This window comes from Pelecanus crispus, chromosome 1 (assembly GCF_030463565.1).
Source record: "Pelecanus crispus isolate bPelCri1 chromosome 1, bPelCri1.pri, whole genome shotgun sequence".
NCBI classification, from domain to species: Eukaryota; Metazoa; Chordata; class Aves; order Pelecaniformes; family Pelecanidae; genus Pelecanus; species Pelecanus crispus.
The window spans coordinates 119888486-119908814 of record NC_134643.1 but is presented as its reverse complement, the minus strand read 5'-3'; the positions used below and the strand labels follow the sequence as shown (position 1 = coordinate 119908814).

General features: G+C 39.8%; 1 protein-coding gene across 1 annotated transcript in view; it reads left to right on the top strand.

Moving 5' to 3' along the window:
• The window catches only part of ADAMTS5 (ADAM metallopeptidase with thrombospondin type 1 motif 5), a 41662-nt gene extending 26935 nt beyond the window's left edge, over nt 1-14727 (top strand). Inside the window, exons 3-8 of the mRNA XM_075728053.1 lie at nt 367-534; nt 7273-7556; nt 8792-8975; nt 9428-9603; nt 10453-10628; nt 14154-14727. Coding sequence (XP_075584168.1) covers nt 367-534; nt 7273-7556; nt 8792-8975; nt 9428-9603; nt 10453-10628; nt 14154-14727 — 1562 coding nt within the window. The remainder of the gene's footprint in view (nt 1-366; nt 535-7272; nt 7557-8791; nt 8976-9427; nt 9604-10452; nt 10629-14153) is intronic.
• The last annotated feature ends 5602 nt before the right edge of the window (nt 14728-20329 follow it).

The window sequence follows — 20329 nt, the reverse complement described above, 5'->3', positions numbered from 1 at the left end:
TTGCAGAACGTCTTTACAGAGTGAAGTATTAGTCTTTCTTGCTGAAGATTATTTGGAAAAACAGTAAGAACTAAATTGTTAAACTAATATGAATGAGTACAGTTCACTTTAGTCTTCATCATGTTTCAATTAGCACAGTTTCAAGACATGTCAGCTGATGGCATTACTTCCTTGCTATATGTAATGGAGTAAACTGTCACAGCTTTTTTGTCTTCAAGCAGAGACGCCACATTTCAAGTGGCCTGCTTTGGGCTGCTGTTCAAAATTCAAAATTATACAGTTCATTTGACCTTGACCGTGAGCTCCAGCTAGTAAGCTCTGTTAAGGATAGTCATATAATTTTATTTATTTGTTCCATTTCTATAGGGCACTTGCTTGGGCTTTCCCATGATGACTCCAAATTTTGTGAGGAGAACTTTGGCTCCATGGAAGATAAGCGCCTGATGTCCTCCATTCTGACTAGCATTGATGCTTCAAAACCCTGGTCCAAATGCACTTCAGCAACTATAACAGAATTTTTCGATGATGGTCATGGTATGTATTATCACACCTTGTGTCAGCTACATGTTAGTTTTTACTGTGATCTGGTTTTTTAATAAGAACATTTTATACCAGCTTGTTCATTCCTTGCTCATCTTCAGGACTATCTTGAAGTGCTTTCAAAACAAGGCAAAGGTCTAAAAGGCTGGCAGAGTCTCACCCTCCCTTTGCATGGTTCAAATGCAAGAGAGAAGAAAGAGTTGATGGAGTGTGTGTTGGCAAGAATTTGTTTTGGAACATGGAGAGTTTTTTTTAAAAGCATGAAATTAGTCTTGTCTTCCCAAATGCCACAGATACGAGCTCAGAGAGTATTTTAAACAGAGGACATAAGGAAATGGCTTTTTGCTCACAGAAATTAAAATGGGTGATATGATCTACTTAGCATTAGACTACAGATACGAACAGAGTGTATGTATTCTTGTTACCATTAATGGCATTTATTATGTTTATAATGCCATTATATTAATTACATTTATAATGACAATGTATTTATTATGTTTATGTAGAGGGGCTGTAAGCAAGAATTAAGACTCCTCTGTGCTGTATATGATAAAAGACTACTTCTGCCCCAGGAGCTTACCTTCCAAGTCATGTAACTAATATTTGTTAAATATGTCTTTTACCCTTTGGAGAATAAGTGCAAAACTTCCATTTTCCAAAAGTAGCAATAAAAAAGCATAGTCTTCACTCTTTAATGAATCTTAAAGTCTTCCCTGTGCTCCCAAAGCAACTGCAGTTCTTAAACAAACCATTCAAATTCCAAAATGCTGAGATAAAAATGACATAATTGAGTGCATGGATCAAGTTGTTATGGTAACCGAAAAGCTTATGGATAAAAAGTATGGTATGTCTGCTGAATGTAAAGGTTTTTTTGCTTTTAAATATTTTGTCGGCTAATTTCAGTGCTCTCTGAAATATTTTCTCCTGTTTTCCTCTATTGGAGAATGACTTCATTTTTTCTCTCAATTTTATTAGATCCATTAATCTGTACTGTCCTGTTTCATGGTCCATACTGCTCTGGCATTGACTTAATATTACCAAGTTAGTTTCCACATATGAAGAGAACTTTCCTTGTTGAGTTTAGTTACTGAGGTACAGTACAGTTCACTGGGGTAAGAAACCTCCCTCACCATCCATGAATGACCTCTTAGAGAGCGCAAGGAACTCTGAACTACATTTCCTCTTCTGTTCCTCTCCTGCTGCAGGCGAGTAGAAAGGTGGTTCTCATTTTTTCCCTTTTTTTGTGACCTGACTTCTCTTTACTATGCATCCAGCTAGCTATTTTCTCCAACAATAAAGAAAACAAAGAGAGCATTTCTCCCACCCACCTCACCTTTGGCTTGTTTGTACCTGGGGGGGATGCTTGAAATTTGGACCCTTATCCATGAGCTGGACCCAGTCTCTATGTAGAAGTAAGCAGGGGCTGTAACAATCAGTCCTACAGGTCTAAGAATATAACTCTGCCAGTTTTTTCCAGTAAAAGTAGGTAGGAGCTTCACATCCTTCGGAGCTTCATTATGGTCTCCTTGTTCAGCATCAGTGCTGTTTTCCTGTGCATGAAGTTGAGCAGTCCTCAACCGCTGACACTTTTCACAAAGCCATGTATTCTTTGCTGCATGAAAAGGGCTTAGGATCTGTCAGTCTGTTAACGGATAGGTTAGGGTACATTGCCCTTTCTAATACTCATGAGTAGTTATCACTCAGGCATGTAGTCTCAAAGAATTATTGATGTGATGAAAGAATTCACAGAAAATTTGAACCTCTTGTCATAGAGGTCCATAGTCTTCTGTGAGTTAATTTTATTACTGATGCTCTTGGTGTGATTTCAAATACACAATGTTTAGGGAATCTCTTCTCTTGAAAGATCAGGCCTTCAGAGACCTTTTCTAAGTAACAGTCTTCCTTTTGTGTTGAAGTTTACAATTTTTCAGTTATTTATCTTAAATCAAAGATTTGTCTTAACAGCACAAACACTATCTATGAAGTAAAAATGGAAGTCAATTATTTAAATTGCAGTTTCTTCAAATTATTGTGCTGAAAGGACATGCATTATTTTAGGAAGGGAACTTCTGGTTTTATTTTCTTCTTCCAGCCAGTGAATGAACACATAGCTCCATAATTCCCATTTGTAATGTACGCTGAGTGTACCAGAAACCACAGGATCCTAGTAGAGCATGACGCGGGCTTTCAGACTGCTTTAGGCTGATAATAAAACAGTGCAAACGTGCCATATTTCCATGTTTCCTTCAGAATAATCATGTGTCTGCTTTTTGGGTTGCTTATTTTTTTCCTTAGCTGGGGCGGATGCACCGTTGTGTAGTTGCAGTGTTTTCCTTCCCTTTTTGTTTTCAAGAAGGTGTTCCCCTGCAATCTTCCCATAGAAAGAAGAAAATCCTATCTCTTTCAAGTGCTGTTAGACAGAGAAAAAAAAACCCTTAACTATTCAGGTGTAATTTTGCGCAGTGCTGCAGGCATAATGTGGGCACAAACCAGCAGTTGCAACAAAAGAATACAGATACTCATATGCCAGGCTTTCTTTTAGGATATTTGTGACCGGATTTTGCATAGTCACAGGAAGTTTATGTGGGAAACAGTGAACAAGAGGAGACTCTTCCATTCTTTAATAGGCAGCATAAGCAGTTTGTGCCGGGCTTTTGGTCTGAGTGGGCATGAGCTTATGAATTGTGCTGTGTGACAAACAGGGCATGACAGCATTGGTGTGGGGAAATAAAGTGCTTCATCTGCTGCTCCTTATGGCTAAGCATAATAAAATGTGAATGAAGTCCAGAAGTTTGGATCTGTGAGCAGTTTTCTACTACAAAAGAACAGTCAATGTCTTATCAAAGCTTACTTAAGTAAGTTTCCCATATAGATTTAGATGTTCACCCCACACTGCTGTAACAGCAAACATAGAATCATAGAATCATTTAGGTTGGAAAAGACCTTTAAGATCATCCAGTCCAACCACTAACCTAACATTACCAAGTCCACCACTAAACCAATTAAGGGTAGAGCAGCAATTTCATGTTTCCTGGCTTGGTGGCTGGATTATTTATAATGGAAGTAAAAACTAGGAATCATTAAGATTGGAAAGGATCTTTAAGATCATCAGTCCAATCATCAACCCAACACCACCATGTCCACTAAACCATGTCCCAGAGTGCCACGTCTACCCATTTTTTGAACACTTCCAGGGATGGTGACTCCACCACCTCTCTGGGCAGCCTGTTCCAATGCTTGACTACCCTTTCCGTGAAGAAATTTTTCCTAATATCCAACCTAAACCTCCCCTGCCACAGCTTGAGCCCATTTCCTCTCGTCCTATTGCTAACTACGTGGGAGAAGAGCCCAACACCCACCTCACTACACCCTCCTTTCAGGTTGTTGTAGAGAGCCATAAGGTCTTCCCTCAGCCTCCTCTTCTCCAGGCTAAACAACCCCAGTTCCCTCAGCCGTTCCTCATAAGACTTGTGCTCCAGACCCTTCACCAGCTTCGTTGCCCTTCTCTGAACACGCTCCAGCACCTCAGTGTCTTTCTTGTATTGAGGGGCCCAAAACTGGACACAGTATTCGTGGTGCAGCCTCACCAGTGCCAAGTACAGGGGGACGATCACTTCCCTGCTCCTGCTGGCCACACTATTCCTGATACAAGCCAGGATGCTGTTGGCCTTCTTGGCCGCCTGGGCACACTGCTGGCTCATGTTCAGCTGGCTGTCAGCCAACACCCCCAGGTCCTTTTCTGCCAGGCAGCTTTCCAGCCACTCCTCCCCAAGCCTGTAGCGTTGCATGGGGTTGTTGTGACCCAAGTGCAGGACCCGGCACTTGGCCTTGTTGAACCTCATACAGTTGGCCTTGGCCCATCGGTCCAGCCTGTCCAGGTCCCTCTGCAGGGCCATCCTACCCTCCAGCAGATCGACACTCCCACCCACCTTGGTGTCATCTGCAAGCTTACTGAGGGCACACTCAATCCCCTCATCCAGATCATCGATAAAGATCTTGAAAAAGACTGGCCCCAAAACAGAGCCCTGGGGAACGCCGCTCGTGACCGGCCGCCAACTGGACTTAAGTCCATTCACCACAACATCACAGTCTTGACTCTGTAATTCCTTAACATCACTTTATCGAGTACTGATGTTCCTATTTTCTAAATTTGGAAAGCTATGTTGGGGAGCGGACTCATCTTATAAAATGTTGGTATTTACTATGTAGGTAGCTACTCCTAAACTGGGTATTTAAGTTCCCATCGTAGTGCAGAGGGGTCTAATCAATGGCATCAATGGTTTGACTGATCTCATGAGTTGCATTAGTGGTGCTGAATTACACCATAAACTTGTTTGCCTGAGTAGTGAAACATCTGACAGTTGACTGAATCGCAGACACCAGTATTACATACAGCTAAAGTCAGCTAAATAAATCCCAATATAAATGTCTTGTCCAAGGTCAACCAGGGGGTCTGGGGAGGATCAAGGTGCTGATTCCCTGTCTCCTGAGGCCCACTCTGAGAACTATAAATATCATTGTCATGATATCACCATTTGTTTTACACCCATGAGATGACCCCAGACAGTAGTTTGACATTTAGGTGGAAAAGGCTGACTTAGTGTCCAGAAGACAGTGACATTTATTTCCATCTGCTTTTAGCCAGCCCTCTCCTAAGGTACTAATTGCCTTTATTGTCATGCCAACCACTAGGCTGTGGTATGATTGCTTGCGATTTATTGTGTTTGTCAGAGTGCACGGTGCTCTGTGCAACCTGAAACAAGGACTCTTTCTATTTTAATTAATTTATATCCTGGTTATCTGCTTCCTGCACAGATCTTACTCTGCCTTTTTTCCCCAAGATATATTGCACATAACATTGAGGAGAGATAATGAGATGGCTTAATTAACACTGTCATCAGACAACAATGTTGCTCTATTCCAGGGCACACAGATGTTCTTTGGTACTCAGGATAAAAAATGGGAATAGCAGTGTATACATGCTCTGTATGTTGCAATGCAGTGTAGTCAATTGAAGCGCTCTCTGCCTTTCTCAAGCAGGGGGCCCAGGGCAAACCATTCTCCAACTTCTTAACTCTGTCTTTTCTGACCATTACAATAGGAGGTTGGAGCAAGCTGGTGGTGAAAACACCTGCACTTTATTGCAACCTGGCTAAACATAGATTACCACTGCTACTATCTATAAATGTAAAGATTTTTTTTTTTCCTGTGGGGAAGCCTTAGGGGCCTTCTGTATCTTCAGTTTTGAATTTATCGTGTGAGATCAGCTGGAACACTGCTAATCTGGCTTTTTAGACAGAAACCCCAGAAAAAAAATCTGTGCTTCCTCACTCTTCACCATGACTTTTATATTTTACAACAGGCTTTGAACACTAGGGTACTTTTAATTATCTTTATCTCATGGCACTCAGCTCACCAGTTAGCATTGGCACACCTTGTCTTCATTAAAAAAGTCAGCATAATCCAGATTAAAGATAAGGCTAGGGTAAATCAGGGACAGCAAAGGAAATACGGAACAAGTTTAACAAGACAGAGAGTTTTTTGGTAGTAAGTGATGATGCAGAAAGAATTTGTAGCTGATTTGGCTAATTGGCCTTAGTCTTTAGAGGAAAAAAAAACCCAGCTGCACTAAGTGTGTGTTCTGGAGGGAAAATACAAGCCATTGAGAGATGGGATATTTGGCTTGTTTAAATTCACTGCCATAGCTTGAAATTCTATTCCATTTTTGTGTAAATAGTGAGAATTTTATAGATAGCCTTTTTTCACCCGTGATCCAACTGAAGAACCCTGGTGTAGGTTCCAAAGTGAGGTAAATTGTGGTAAGTTATTTTGGCCAAGGATAAGTGAAGCTTGCCCAGACCACATATCCCTTTCATGAAGTGTAAAAGAGGTTACACTGAATAAATAGTTCTGCATGTCAACAAGTAAGTTTTTCAACAGTAAAAAAAACTATCAGTAGGTCCTCTAGAACCGAAATGTGAATTCTCATTTTTAGTGTGCCAGACAAATCTTGATCTCTGCAATATATCTCAAAACACATATTAAATTCTTTATGTTTATGCCATTTTTTTTCTTTTCTTTCTGTTATTTATGTATTTTTGTATAAAATGGATAACCCTCTTCAAACTAATTCCAGAAGCAGCCAGGTATCATTCCTTACAAGGAAAGCCCAGTCCAGATTTACCGCCAACGTTAGTTTTGATATGCAGCTTATATTTTTCCTTTGATCCGTTGGGGTTTTTTTTCTTTTTTTTTCTTTGAAGTGCCTCATTGGCTACAAGTCTGGTTTTTGTGATTTTTCTGGCATCCCTTTAGAAGCTCTACCATTTCTGACATTCTGTCTCAAAATTCAATGACAACTTAGCTTACTTTGCCATGAGTCTGGATCATTCCTTAAATCACAAACTGATAAATAGAGTGGAATGTGTTCAGAGTCAATTCAAATAAAGGAAACCAGGATGAAAGGCCAAAGGGACCTGAGTAAAACTCATTTGCACCCTCAGCTTGGAAACAGGCAGCTCAATGCCTGGCACACTGCTGGGTGAGAACACAGTTGCAATAGTATGACCTTGTCCAACACCTGATGACACCTCAGAGACCCTTTCATTTCACGTCCGTATCCTTTGAACGAGGTTCGCTGTCATTATCGATCTGCCTAACTTGAATGACAGATTTGCAGCACTGCAGAGAAAACTAGAAAATGAGTAATAATAGGTTGGTTTGCTCTTTTAGGTAACTGTTTGCTGGACCAACCAAGAAAGCAGATCCTGGGCCCTGAGGAGCTTCCAGGACAAACCTATGATGCCATTCGTCAGTGCAAACTGGCGTTTGGACCCGAATACACAGTGTGTCCTGGTATGGATGTGTGCTCTCGCCTCTGGTGTGCAGTTGTACGCCAAGGTCAGATGGTTTGTCTGACTAAGAAGCTGCCTGCTGTGGAGGGAACACCATGTGGAAAAGGGAGGATCTGCCTCCAGGGAAAATGCGTTGACAAAACCAAGAAGAAATACTACTCAGTAAGTTACCAGCTGTGACCCTAGGGAATTGTAGAAGGCCTGATCCTCAACGGTGCTGATTTTTGTGGGAGTGAAAGGGGCTTTATGGAAGGCAGATTGAAAGCTGCCTTATTTTTTAGCATGTAATTGGAGTGTTATTGGTGAGGGATATAGGAAAAATGCTGCTGAGTTTCAGGAAGCATGTTTTCTTCTTGAAGCATGAAAGCCTTCATTCCTGGAAAACTGGGAGCATCCCTTCAGAGCAGAGGATTTGCCCATTCAGTAAGTCAGGTCTCAGGACATACAGAAAGATTGTCAAGGACCTGTTCTTAGCTTCCTGACTTCTTGGCAATGGACTGGGAGGTAAATTAAAACTGTAAATTTAATTTACCACCCTCATCTGAAAGACCTCAGGGCCCTAACTGTAGTGAAGAGAAAGGTGGATGAAGTTCATCCAGAATATAATTTCTGGAGCAGAAAAGTTTGTACCTCCAGTGACAGAGTCCCCTCTGTCAACTTTATACACCTGAAGTGTCCCCAGGCTCGTGAGAACTGTCAGCTGCACAGTTCAGATACTTCTAAATTTACTGGGTAGACAGTACCACTGCCTCTTCTGTTATACCCACAGAAGAGGTATGGACTTGTAGAGCTTTGTGAAGATATTTGCAAACTATGAGTGTCATTCAAATCAAGCTACAGCCCTTATAACACCCTTTTTTGTGGAATTATATACTTATACGTGCTGTTGCAATACTCTTTCTAGGTAGCCAGTTTAGCAGAGTTGCAAACTATATCTGACAACTCCATCTCTTGCCAGTAATTCAGAGCAATAACTACACATCACAATAATTGCATTTAATTAATCATAGATTAGCCTTATGAACATATTCTGGGAGCTGAATCCCCTGGAGCTAGTTTAAGGAACAGCAAAAACTAAGAGAGTAGCACATGAGACTGTGGGTGCTACTTGTGGTGCATGGGTGTCTTCCATGAAACAAGCTGAAGGCAGCTGTGCAGAGCAAGGCCTAGTATTGCCTTTGCATGCACAGTGCCAAAAGAGATGTCATCAATGTGCAGATAAAAGGCAGAAATTAACTCTGCTGGGAGAAAGAAGGCTCCTAAGACCTGTTACCCCTGATTAAAATGACCAAGGAATCACCTTCAGTTGAGGAAAACATAAGCAGTGTCTTTGAGATGTAGCACCTTTATTCACACTTGGATGATGTCCTTACTTCCCACTGTTCCATATATTTCAGGCTTCAAGCCATGGTAACTGGGGGTCCTGGGGACCTTGGGGACAGTGCTCCCGTACCTGTGGCGGAGGAGTTCAGTTTGCTTATCGTCACTGCAATAACCCAGCTCCTAGAAACAATGGCCGGTACTGCACCGGCAAGAGGGCCATCTACCGCTCCTGCAACGTCACACCCTGCCCAGCAAATGGTAAGTGCCTGCGTGCCAAAGTGCCTTCGTGCTTCAGCCTCTTATGTTAAAAGATAGTAAATATTGAACATCTACTGTGAAAGGAAACAACAAAGGTCCATTGTAGTTTCTCCAAAATGTACTTACCAAGACAAGACATTCATCATTAATACAATACTGTAATTCTTCCCCCATCCCCAGCCTGACGCCATACAGAAAGGACATTTGAATGAAAAGAAATTTAAGTCCTGGAAAATGAACCATAATGCAAACTTTAGTCCTTTAGTGCTTATTATGTCATGGGAAGATTTCCAAGCTAAAACAGTTGAAGGATTTGAAGGCCAGTTCTAAGTAAAGAGGTGAAGTGACATAACTTAAAAATTATGTAAAAAAGAAATTGGAATAATAAATGGGCATAATGATATTTGCAGCATGGTCTGAAATAGTCACTAATGATGTGAATACTTCTACAGCTAAATCTTTTCGACAAGAGCAGTGTGAAGCAAGGAATGGCTATCAGTCTGACGCAAAGGGTGTCAAGACATTTGTTGAATGGGTCCCCAAGTATGCTGGAGTACTTCCCGGAGACGTTTGCAAGCTCACCTGCCGAGCCAAAGGAACTGGATATTATGTGGTATTTTCTCAGAAGGTAATGACATCTCCAATCATGATTTCATGCTCCAGTTTAGAAGTGTCATGTATCTTGGAAATCTTTCCCTACAACAAGGGGAAAGAAGTTAATCTTATGATTCAAAGATTTAACTGTGTGATTAGATTTAATGGTTTGATCCACTGGTTATACATTAGGACCAGAAGTGGCCTCTAAAATGAGATAAGTTTTTCCACATCTCAGTATGTGGATTCATGAAAAATGTGGGCCTCTTAGTGCACTCTGCACTAGTTTGTTTTTAGTAGTGGATAAAGGGGTTTCTACCTGGAGAGTCATCTGTCATTCTGGGCTTTTCTGGAGGAGAAAGAGTACTATGAGTAAAAGAATAAGTTTTACCCTGAATTTTGTTAAGGGACTCCAGCGTAACTCTTATGAAGCCAATTAATATTGAATAATTAGCCAATTAGTATAGATGTGACTTGTGGTCAGTTATATCAGATACAATTCGAACTGAAATGTCTCCCACGCTTATACTTGCAGTTTGCTGCCTCTAAATGTTCTGAAGGTAACATTTAGATGTAGATAGTTCAAATGCAAGGCTATCTACAAGTACTGTTATTGTTATTATTAATAAGCTGTGAGATCATCATTAAAGCCAGGGTCATTTTAGCGTCTTAGGGTGGAGTTATCTGTCATTGCTTTCAGCCCTTTGCTAAATTTCATCTGCTTTTGTGCTGGAAATGTTAGAGAAACTGAGTCTGGTCTGTCAGGGTAGGGAGTCTGTTCTGAGTAGGTGACATAAATAAGTAACTGGGTTTTGCCAGTTGGATTCACAAAAGCAAATCTTTTCCATGGCAGTTTTAACTTAACGGTCATTTGATTGCCTAGGTAACTGATGGTACTGAATGTCGACCGTACAGTAATTCAGTCTGCGTCCGGGGAAAATGCATCCGAACTGGTTGCGACGGCATCATCGGTTCAAAGCTCCAGTATGACAAATGCGGGGTGTGTGGAGGAGACAATTCCAGCTGCACAAAAGTCATGGGAACCTTTACCAAAAAGAGGTATCGATCTTGAGTATTAGTAAATGTATCTTGTTGCGCCAATAGTAACACTGCTATGTGCTTGCTTGCTTGCTGTCTCTAAATGCAATCTACTTTCATACAAAGATTGAGTAAAAAAGTACATAGCCTGTGCTTTATTGCACTTTCCAGATGTTTACAGCTGGCCTCTTAACATTACTGCAAAACTAGCAAATAATCAACTGGCAAAACACTGTACCCACTTCATTTCTGACACAAAGTGCCAGTGATACAGGGGAGCACCCCATCAATAGAAGTCTGCCTAGATTAAGGCATAGCATCTTGTGCTACTTGCTAATCTTGCTGTGTCAGATGGCTTGTGGTTTCTAGAGGAGGGAGGAAAGGGAAGAGAGGAGTGAATCAGAAAGTTGGGGTCAGAATAATCTGGGTATTTCTGAAAGTCTGCATTTCCCAGACGATGCTGTGTTAGCAAGTTACACGCTGAGAATGTGTGTCATCTCATCTAACTTTGAATGACAATGAGGACATCCCACCTGATTTAGTGACACGGATTCCTTGTGTAGTTAGTGGAGAGAAGCAGACGGCACTAGACTACAGCTGTAAAAGTCTTCCTTAGTAGCTGAGAGGGATTACACCCTAAAAATACCTTTTCACACTGCTGAGTGTATGTGGAGCTTAGATGAGGAGATGCGATGTCAGAAGCATAGGTTTAAGCATGGCATTTGCTATATCCCTTCATGTCCACTGGCATAATGTCAATTTCGAGATGGATTTTTTTTTAAGTCAAAATATTTATAGCAGTTATCCCTAAGACATTTTTCTGTTAGAGTTCAGCTTTTAACTGTAATAAAACTTAAGTAAAATAAAAGGAACCACCCCCACGGTTTTCCCTGACCACACTGAGGGCAGCAGTAAGCTTTGTACTGAAATACCAATGTCAAGTAAGTCTGCTTTCTCTCTGAACTGTTGTTTCCCTCCCTCTTCAAGTCTTAAGACTCATAGAAAAATAAGGATTTGTAATTATCATTTACATAGATTCCAAGGTCTCAAAGGACTGCTGTAGCGATCTACTCTTAGAAACTTTCAGTTGACAATTTCTACTTAGTGTCTGTGACTGCATTAGTGTACAATCTTTTAAAACGTACATAAACTTGATTTTGTTTTATATCTTCCAAATTCTTACGTAGCATATTGAAAGCTACCAGAAGTTGAAATCTGACTCCTGAAATGACCTTTTATTTCTATACATTTCAACATACTGATTAATAGCAGTCAAAAATGGCTTTGAGAGTGAATTTATTCTAAAAATAAACATAACTAATCTTCTTCCTGGTAAACCAATGATTACACACCTGATGATGCCAAAACACCTCTGCCACAAAGAATGACTTTCCATCCAAATTAGTGATTATATAAACCAAATCTTTTCCAATTTATAAATATTGAAATGTCAGGGATGTATAAATGAAGAAGACAGTATGAGATATGCTTCATGTGATTGAGTAATGATCCTTGTGCTGGAACCCAGGCTCCAGCAAAAATGTTAAAGGGACTCCATGAATTTCAGTGAGGTCAGATTTGTAGCATAGATATACTTGGAAATGGAGAGATTCTATTATAATTATTCCTGTGAAGCTACCATCTTACTCCTCAAATCATGCCTTTAACTGAAATGAGACTGGTCAGAGGGTAAAGTATTAATTCAATCTCAATGCATTCAAAAAATTGCCCTATTTAGAAAGTGATAGTCAACCTGTAAGTAGCAAGTGTGTTCTAACTTGATTTTGATTTAATTTTGGAGTGACAAGGTTTTATTTTTTCTTGGAAATATTGTTTGAGGCAATTCCCTTATGCCAGTGATTGACTTTAAAATAAACCCTTCATTAAAATAGTGAAACCTTAATTGGCTGTAAACTGTTTTTACATATGAAAGGGCAGTGGCTGTAGTAAAATTATCTTTTCTCCACTGAAAAATAGCAGCTCCAGTGTTGCTGTCCGTTATAAACCAAACTGTAGCAATCTGTATGTTTAATGTACAGGGAAACTATTAAATGTACAAGGGGAAACTAGTATTTCCCATTGTGGACAATTGCCATAACACTATTTGTTTGTACTTTTTTCTTTTAAAGCAGTCAGAACATAATCTTCTGGAAAACTTGCTTCCTAAGAACTTTTTTAAAAAGGCTGTAAAGCCAAATTGTCAGAAGTTGGGAAAGGGGAGAACTAAAGCTGCATGTGCTTCTTTGTGCACGTGGAGTGTTACAGTTCTTTGTGCAGACAACTTGAATTCTTCAGCATTGCTTTTAGTTTTTAACCAAATGATTTTGTAACATTAATAACATGTTTTAACAGAGTTATTTTGGCAACCGTTACGTAAAAATATTTGTGCAGTGCTGTAGAGCAAAGTGCCCCCCAGCCTGTTTTTTGCACTATATTCCTTCAGCTTTATGGAGGTGCTAAATCAATAGAGTTTTAGTCATTGTCCCATAACTGTTGGAAATAGCAGGGGAATAGCACAAGCGTTTAATCTGTAGTCTGTGCAGTCTCTACTTGTGCAGCCAAAAATTCTCGAAATTAGCAGTCTGTTCTTTAAACAGTCCCAGAGGAAACCCCTTCACTTTTATATATTTTTAGTATATTTTCTCATTCCTTTTTCCCCAGAAGTTTCAGCACTAAACTTTTCAGACGTGAGATACTTGCAGAATGGTTTTGTCACAGATTTAGAAATGCAAATACATGTCTCCAAAGTGCAGTTGGTAGCTTATAGCTACGTATAGTCTTTAGATTTTTTCTATATATCAGTAAAGTTAAAATAAATAACCTACTTGAGATAGTGATAAGTTCCAGCACACTTGCAGGTTCTGAATGCTTGTCACTTTCGGTAGAAGAGTTAAATATCTTTTTCTAAATCTGAATTAAGATACTTCATAAGTAGCAACAGAGAGAACTCTGTGATGGTACAAATTAAACATTTGGGTGCACCTCGTATTAGGCACTTGACAATTAATCTTTGGCTTTATGAATTTCAAAGTAAACAAATTTTTTCTCAGTGATCAAAATTATTTTTAAATGTTCCCAAGGTACCTCTACCCAGCTGTTACTCTGCTCATGCTTTCCTTAATCATCATTATAGCAAAGACAGCAAGAAACAGCTGTAACCAATGCATATCTCATTATCTTTTCCTTGGCAGGCAAAGCGTGCATCATATTTCATATCTCCCACCCTTTGCTGAAATATATAAGCTATCTGTTATTTTTCATTCCACTTGTATCTGACTCACATAAAATCATTACTAAAGCTAAAGATTAAGCAATTTGAAATAAGTGCAGTAGAAATTTCTTCAAGAACGTGAAGAACAATACAATAGACAAACAGTGGAACCTGGTTAAATTAATTGTAGATGAGCCTCAAGCCAGATGGATTCAGGGCCTTAACTAAAACGAAGCAAGATGCGTCATGCCAGTGACTTCATTAGGTGTTGCAGTAAGACTTGAGGCTTATTTCACGCTAGCTACTGAATACTCTTTTTTCTTAACTTCATTCAGCAAGGGCTACACAGATGTAGTGAAAATCCCAGACGGGGCAACCCACATCAAAGTTCGGCAGTTCAAGACTAAGGACCAGAGCAGGTTCACTGCCTACCTGGCCTTGAAAAAGAAAAACGGTGAGTACCTTGTCAATGGAAAATACATGATCTCCACTTCAGAAACAATCATTGACATCAACGGGACTGTCATGAACTACAGCGGCTGGAGTCACAAAGATGATTTCTTGCACGCAATGGGACACTCTGCCACAAAAGAGGTTCTTATTGTGCAGATACTTGCGACTGATCCAACTCAACCAGTGGATGTCCGCTATAGTTTCTTCGTGCCAAAGAAGCAAGGGCAAATGACTAACTCTGTCACCAGCAGTGGCAGCAGCAGCGGCAAAGTAACTCCACAGCTCACGCAACCCCGCTGGGTTACGGGGCCGTGGCTTTCTTGTTCTCGAACATGCGACACAGGATGGCACACCAGGACTGTCCAGTGCAAAGACGGGCATGGAAAATTAGCTAAGGGATGTCTTCTCTCCCAGAGACCGTCAGCATTTAAACAGTGCTTGTTGAAAAAGTGTTAACCTGTGGTTGTGATCTTCTTTAAAAGAGGTTTGATTAAGCCATTGTTGACATACTGGTATTAGGTCTGTCCAGACAGAGAGAAGCAAAGGCTTCAATGTACTTACAGTCTCAAATTATGGGCAGAATCTGCCTATTTGGACCAAAAGAAGATGTGCACTGCTTTAAATAATAGTAGGGTGATCTTAATATGTCAAAAAACTAAGCATTAAAGTTGTTATAAGCCCTCTGTGTCTGCAAAAATATAAATAAAATAATGCAAAAGAAGAAAAACTAGTGAATGGAGGATCCTGGGATATTTGAAGGTTACAGAATCATCTCCCCTTTTTCACCTACCTCTAATACAGTATGTCCTTAGAAAACGTCACACATACCCATGATACCACAGTAGCTTATTTTATACTGTTTTGTAAATATCTTTCATTTGGTATGTCACTTTATATCACTTGGTTCTATTAAAAAAAATCAAAAGACAAACTACATAAGCAAAGTGATTGACCAAAGTATATCTGCAGCCCGTGTGGACTTGGTCCATTCTTCAGAAAGGGCCGCAGATGTTTTACTGGAAAATGAAGAGCTTGCTGCTGGTTTTAAGAAGTAATACCTTTTGGTTTTGACAAAAGGAAACACATTTTCATGCTAGGAATTTCCTGACAGCAGATCATTATTCTGTGACAAATACTGTGTTTCCACCAAGAGGGAGCATTGCAGCATCTTGCAGACCAGGGATCCCGACATGCACATTGCTCAAATACCAGCACCATCAGAGACTCCTCACCATGTGTATGTCAGACACACACAGAAAGAGGATTTGGCTAGGAGGAATTGGTTAGGAGGAATTTGTGCACACTTTGCTTGTAAACCTTCCACTAGTTCCAGCTGTGTCACAGATTGGGGTCCTTGTTGTCAATGAACAATAGCTGCTAGCTTCTTCTTTCCGTAAAACAAAGGCATACTGTATCTTGTAGAAACTAGTTAGAGAACCAAAAATTACAGGTAAGATAATCAAGTGTCTTCTAACTCAGATATTCTGAGGCTGTGTTCAGCTGCTTTCTCTGTTATTTTCTCTATGGCTTCCACCTTGAATCTAACAATGTGTAACGTGCCTACATCTTTTGAAGAGGCTACAAAGGTCAAAAAAACACAGCAAGCAGTTAATTTTTATCACTGTTTTGTCCATGATGTCTAACTCTGGTATTCATCTTACCAGCAAAAGTTTGTAACTATTTGTCTTTTTTGATTGTTTTGTGTGTGTTTTGGGGTTTTTTTAAAGCTATAGAAGGCATTCATGTTTGTATATCTACCACATTTGGGAGGAGGAGGGGACACTAGGAAGTCAAACCACATCAGGATGTGGAGGACTTGCCCAATATCAATAAGACTGTTTCCACAGTACAGGCAGTAGCTGGTAATAGTTTTCATTGGCAGCAACTTCTGAATCCCGTTATTGTCTGGTAGAAGTTCTGTGACCGAGGATGGGCCTTTCACCTTATGCAGGTAACAGGTGGAGGCCTGACAGCAACCCTGTTAAAATTGCTTCCTTTTATATCAGCAGGCTTTGAATTAAGCCCTAGGATAACAGGTACCAAAAGAAATGGTTATAATATGCTGATGAAAATAGAATCCCATCTGTCTTTTATTCCATCATTCATCCACACAGGAGAGTATGAGACTGCAGGAGGATTTTCAGACAAGCCTCGCAGCTCTAAGTCAGTGGTACTCGAGCACTGAAATACCCCAGGCTCTTCTGAAAATCCTAATCATGAAATCAGTAGAGGAAACTTGTTGGCATGGGTAGCAAGGGCGGGTCTCACTCCAGGCTGACACAAACATGTTTTTGCAACTGCGGCATGTTTGTATGAACTCTAAGAAAGCATGTGATGATTTCAAAACAGCATAGAATTGCTACATCTACAAGTGTGAAACCTGGAGAACTATCTATTTTTGTACCCTGCTCTAAATAAACAGCAATAGGGGCAGGGCCTCCTCCTCTGTCAAAATGAATTACCAAGGAATGTTACTAATCATCTTCAGCTTTCAAGAATGATGTGGCCTTCTTATTATGAGTACTCCTATGCAAGATTGTGTATCTTGAGGAAAATTCCCCACTTAATCTGTGATCCCACCCTAAGAACTGAGGTCGTGGCTCTGAATATTTGCAGATTTCCGAAAAGTTAAGATTTATGCCTTCTCTACCTATTAACATAAGATCGCTTTGAAGTGTCTTATTTTCTTTTCAAGTAATCTAATTTTTATACTTATATATGTATTACACATGTTCTAGAACCTCTCAAAAAAGTTCATAACAAATAGAAACCATCATGAGAGGAAAAATAAGGAGACAATGTGTCTCAGCGTAGACTTAACATTTGTCTCTGCGTACAGCTGCTGTATTAAGTGGCATTTGTTTTCCCTGTGTTTTATCATAATATAGACAGAATGTGCAAGTACTTGTGTTTGCATCATAGTAATAATTTATTATATGTTCAACAGGCTGAGTAAAGCTTTTGGATGCTGTTCTGGCTCCAGAAGAGTAATACCATACGCGGGTATAAATTTAAAGCTTCCTTAGATGAAGAATATCTTTTTTCATAGAAAGAGTTTATTTATAAAAAATAAATAAATATGTGAACAAACCACTATAGTGATTTTTCCGTTTTCACCAGTGTAGTAATGAAGCAAATTAGCATGACCAAAAAGCAGTTGCCTTTATGTGGTGAGAAGGCAAAGGGGACAGACCAAGGAAGCAACCCTGACAGCATAAGATAAACTAGGTCAGCCCGCTCTAGTTAACACTTGTTTTTTGGCTGTTCTTTGTAATCAGACTCCCAATTCCAAAGCCTTCCTTCTGTCAGTCGTAGCTATCTCATGTAACTTATGAATGAAAAATTGGTGCAAGGTATGTGACTTTGTCATTTCAACTTCTGTTCTCAACTAAATTCCTTGTCACACACTGTTATGTTGTTGTTTACATTACTGCTGAGTGTTGCCGTACAGGATTCATAAAATGCATCTAGGGGTTAGAAACCTGGAGTATTGCTCTTTGCATAGAAAGAAACAATCCTCAGTGTTAAATTCACTGCTGACTTTCTGGGACACATCTCCAGTGCCCTTAGGCGGAGTTGGACCCCTAAGCATCGGTGGTTTTTAGAGCATCTGCTTTTCAAATAAGACATTCTCATTAGGAGAAAGCCTATCTTCTTTGGTTTGACTGTATAAAAGAAATTGTACAAGCTGCCCTCCTGTGGAAACAGTTTTATCACAAGGGGGAGAGGGAATAATCTTGCGGATTAATCACAATTGTTTAAAAAAAAAAAAGCAACACAGCACTGAAAAAAATAAAATAATTTATTGTTTTTACAACTGGTATGTGAACGGATGTAATGAATTTATTTATTCTTATTTAACAAAAATACCAATTGTGCAAATTCTATATTTAAAATGTTTTGCTATCGTCTCTGTCTCTCTCTTTCTTGCTCTCTTAATTTATGCTTCAGATTTATGTTGAAAGTACGCCTTGTGAGTTTACATAATGTATGGCACTGGTTATTTTTTTGTATGTTTTTATTTAGAAAGCTTTCTGCATGAAACGAGTATATGTGTATACATGTGTGCACACTGTATAGATGTATATTCTTTTTCTGCTACCATCTTTTTCTTAGAGAAGTTGTAGGTTTTTTAATTTTGTGACACCTCATGCTCCTTGTTACACTTCACTTGGCAAATCTCTCAACTAGCAAGTCATAAAGGTCCATGGACCAAAAAAACCTCATCCTAGCTCCTAAAGAAGTCAGACTTGCTTCTCACAGATGCGTGTGGTTCATGCTGCATGCCTCGGTGATTTACCTCCGAAGCTGGTAGAAGTCTTACCCTTTGCTTCAATGGGAGCAAGTTCAGGCTTGTAGTAAGTGGGAGTCCTCTATATGTGAATGAAGTTTCTCTGAGTTGCCAGAGTGGCAAGTGAGTCTTCTCTCATGCAGCTTCTTATGTTTAAGTGAAAACACTACAGAGAAACTCTTGTGTGCCTCTTTAAAAATACAGCTGAAACAATGCATGATTTGGTTTATAAAGACTGAACCATTAAAAAAGCTACTTTTTCAGTCTCTCCACTATTTATATACATATGTATATATGGCTATAAAAAGTCAAAAGCCCAATTTGGAAGGCTTTGCAATGTTTTACTTCACTGTATTCTAACTCTTTGCACAACATCAAGCAAAGTTAGATGCAAAAAAGCCAGCAAAGCACGCATTCGCCGTCTTTCCTTGAAAACAACAATATCTGTTTGCTTCCGTTTTTCATCCAGTCCAACTATGGCTGAACTCAAGGGAACTTGTATTGGGTCCAGTGTAAGGAAAAAATGCAATATAGACAAACCTACAGCTTTTTTACAGTTTCCTTAACAACAGAAATGACTTCTGTAGCCACTTCACCATAGGGCAGCACTACAGACTGCAAATAATCTATTTCAAACTGTTGAAAGTTACCGTGCTTATCAGTGCCCACATTCACACAAGTTAAATTCCAGCTCAGCCTCTCTGCCCAGTGTCTGCTGCCATCCAGGCACTGCCAAAGACCCAGCGCCAGCCACAAAGCTTTAGATGAATTTGTGATGGCCAGTGAGTGATGCTTCCTCACTTAAGACCCACTCCAAAATGCCAGGGAATGACTAGGAGCCTTGACTTTGACGACCTTTAGGGCAGGCTTTAAACAGGATTTTGTAAGGATGGAACATTTAATAATTGTGGGTTTTCAGCAATATGTTTAGGTGAGTGTTCCTCCTTCTGCTAATGAATGCCATGCTGCTCTTTGTCACTGAGGAAGACGGAACCTATGGCAAGAGCCCAAATCGGATTCTCTGAGCATGGGTTGCAATTTCCAGAAAAAAAGTTGCTGTTTTGGAGGGGTTTGTTCCTTTTTTTAATTAAGTGATTAGTTGTTCTAGATTTGCCAGAGTACATCATTGCATTCATACTTGTCATTGGTAACATTTTCAAGAGGGTTTTTTTACTATGGGTACACTGATGCTAGCTCATATAGTAAAGCTAGTTCAACAGTCTTGTTTCGAATAACATTGCAAATGCAGATATTTCACGTGTCCTGGTAGTGACTTCTAACGTGTTAGGTCCTCAGCTGGCACCACAAAATGTAGCTTTGGGGTTTAGAAGATTTTATTACAAGTGCAAGTTTTCAGTGATAGCGTACAAAATTTGAAATGCCCCGAACATATTCTTAGTCTTGTAGGTGAGTGGTGTGAGAACTTTATCTCCAGACACGCCATACCAAACATGTTGGTACTGTCCTGCCGCTCTGCACACTGCAGAGTTGCAGGTCGAAACCAAAACTCGCAATGTCATTTGCCCTGAAAGTTGTCTGTAGAGGCTCACGGTCACTGTAAGGACACTAATATCATTTCCACGTGCATCAGCCTTGCATAGTCCATGTTGAAACACATATGTGGGCACATGTAGAACTTAACTGTCGCTAAACGCAAATGCGTATTTTTTGTGTGTGCATGTGTATACTTGTGTATATATAAACACATACCTGTTCATATATACACAAATGAGTATTTGGGTCTCCATTATTCCCGCTCACAGGGCA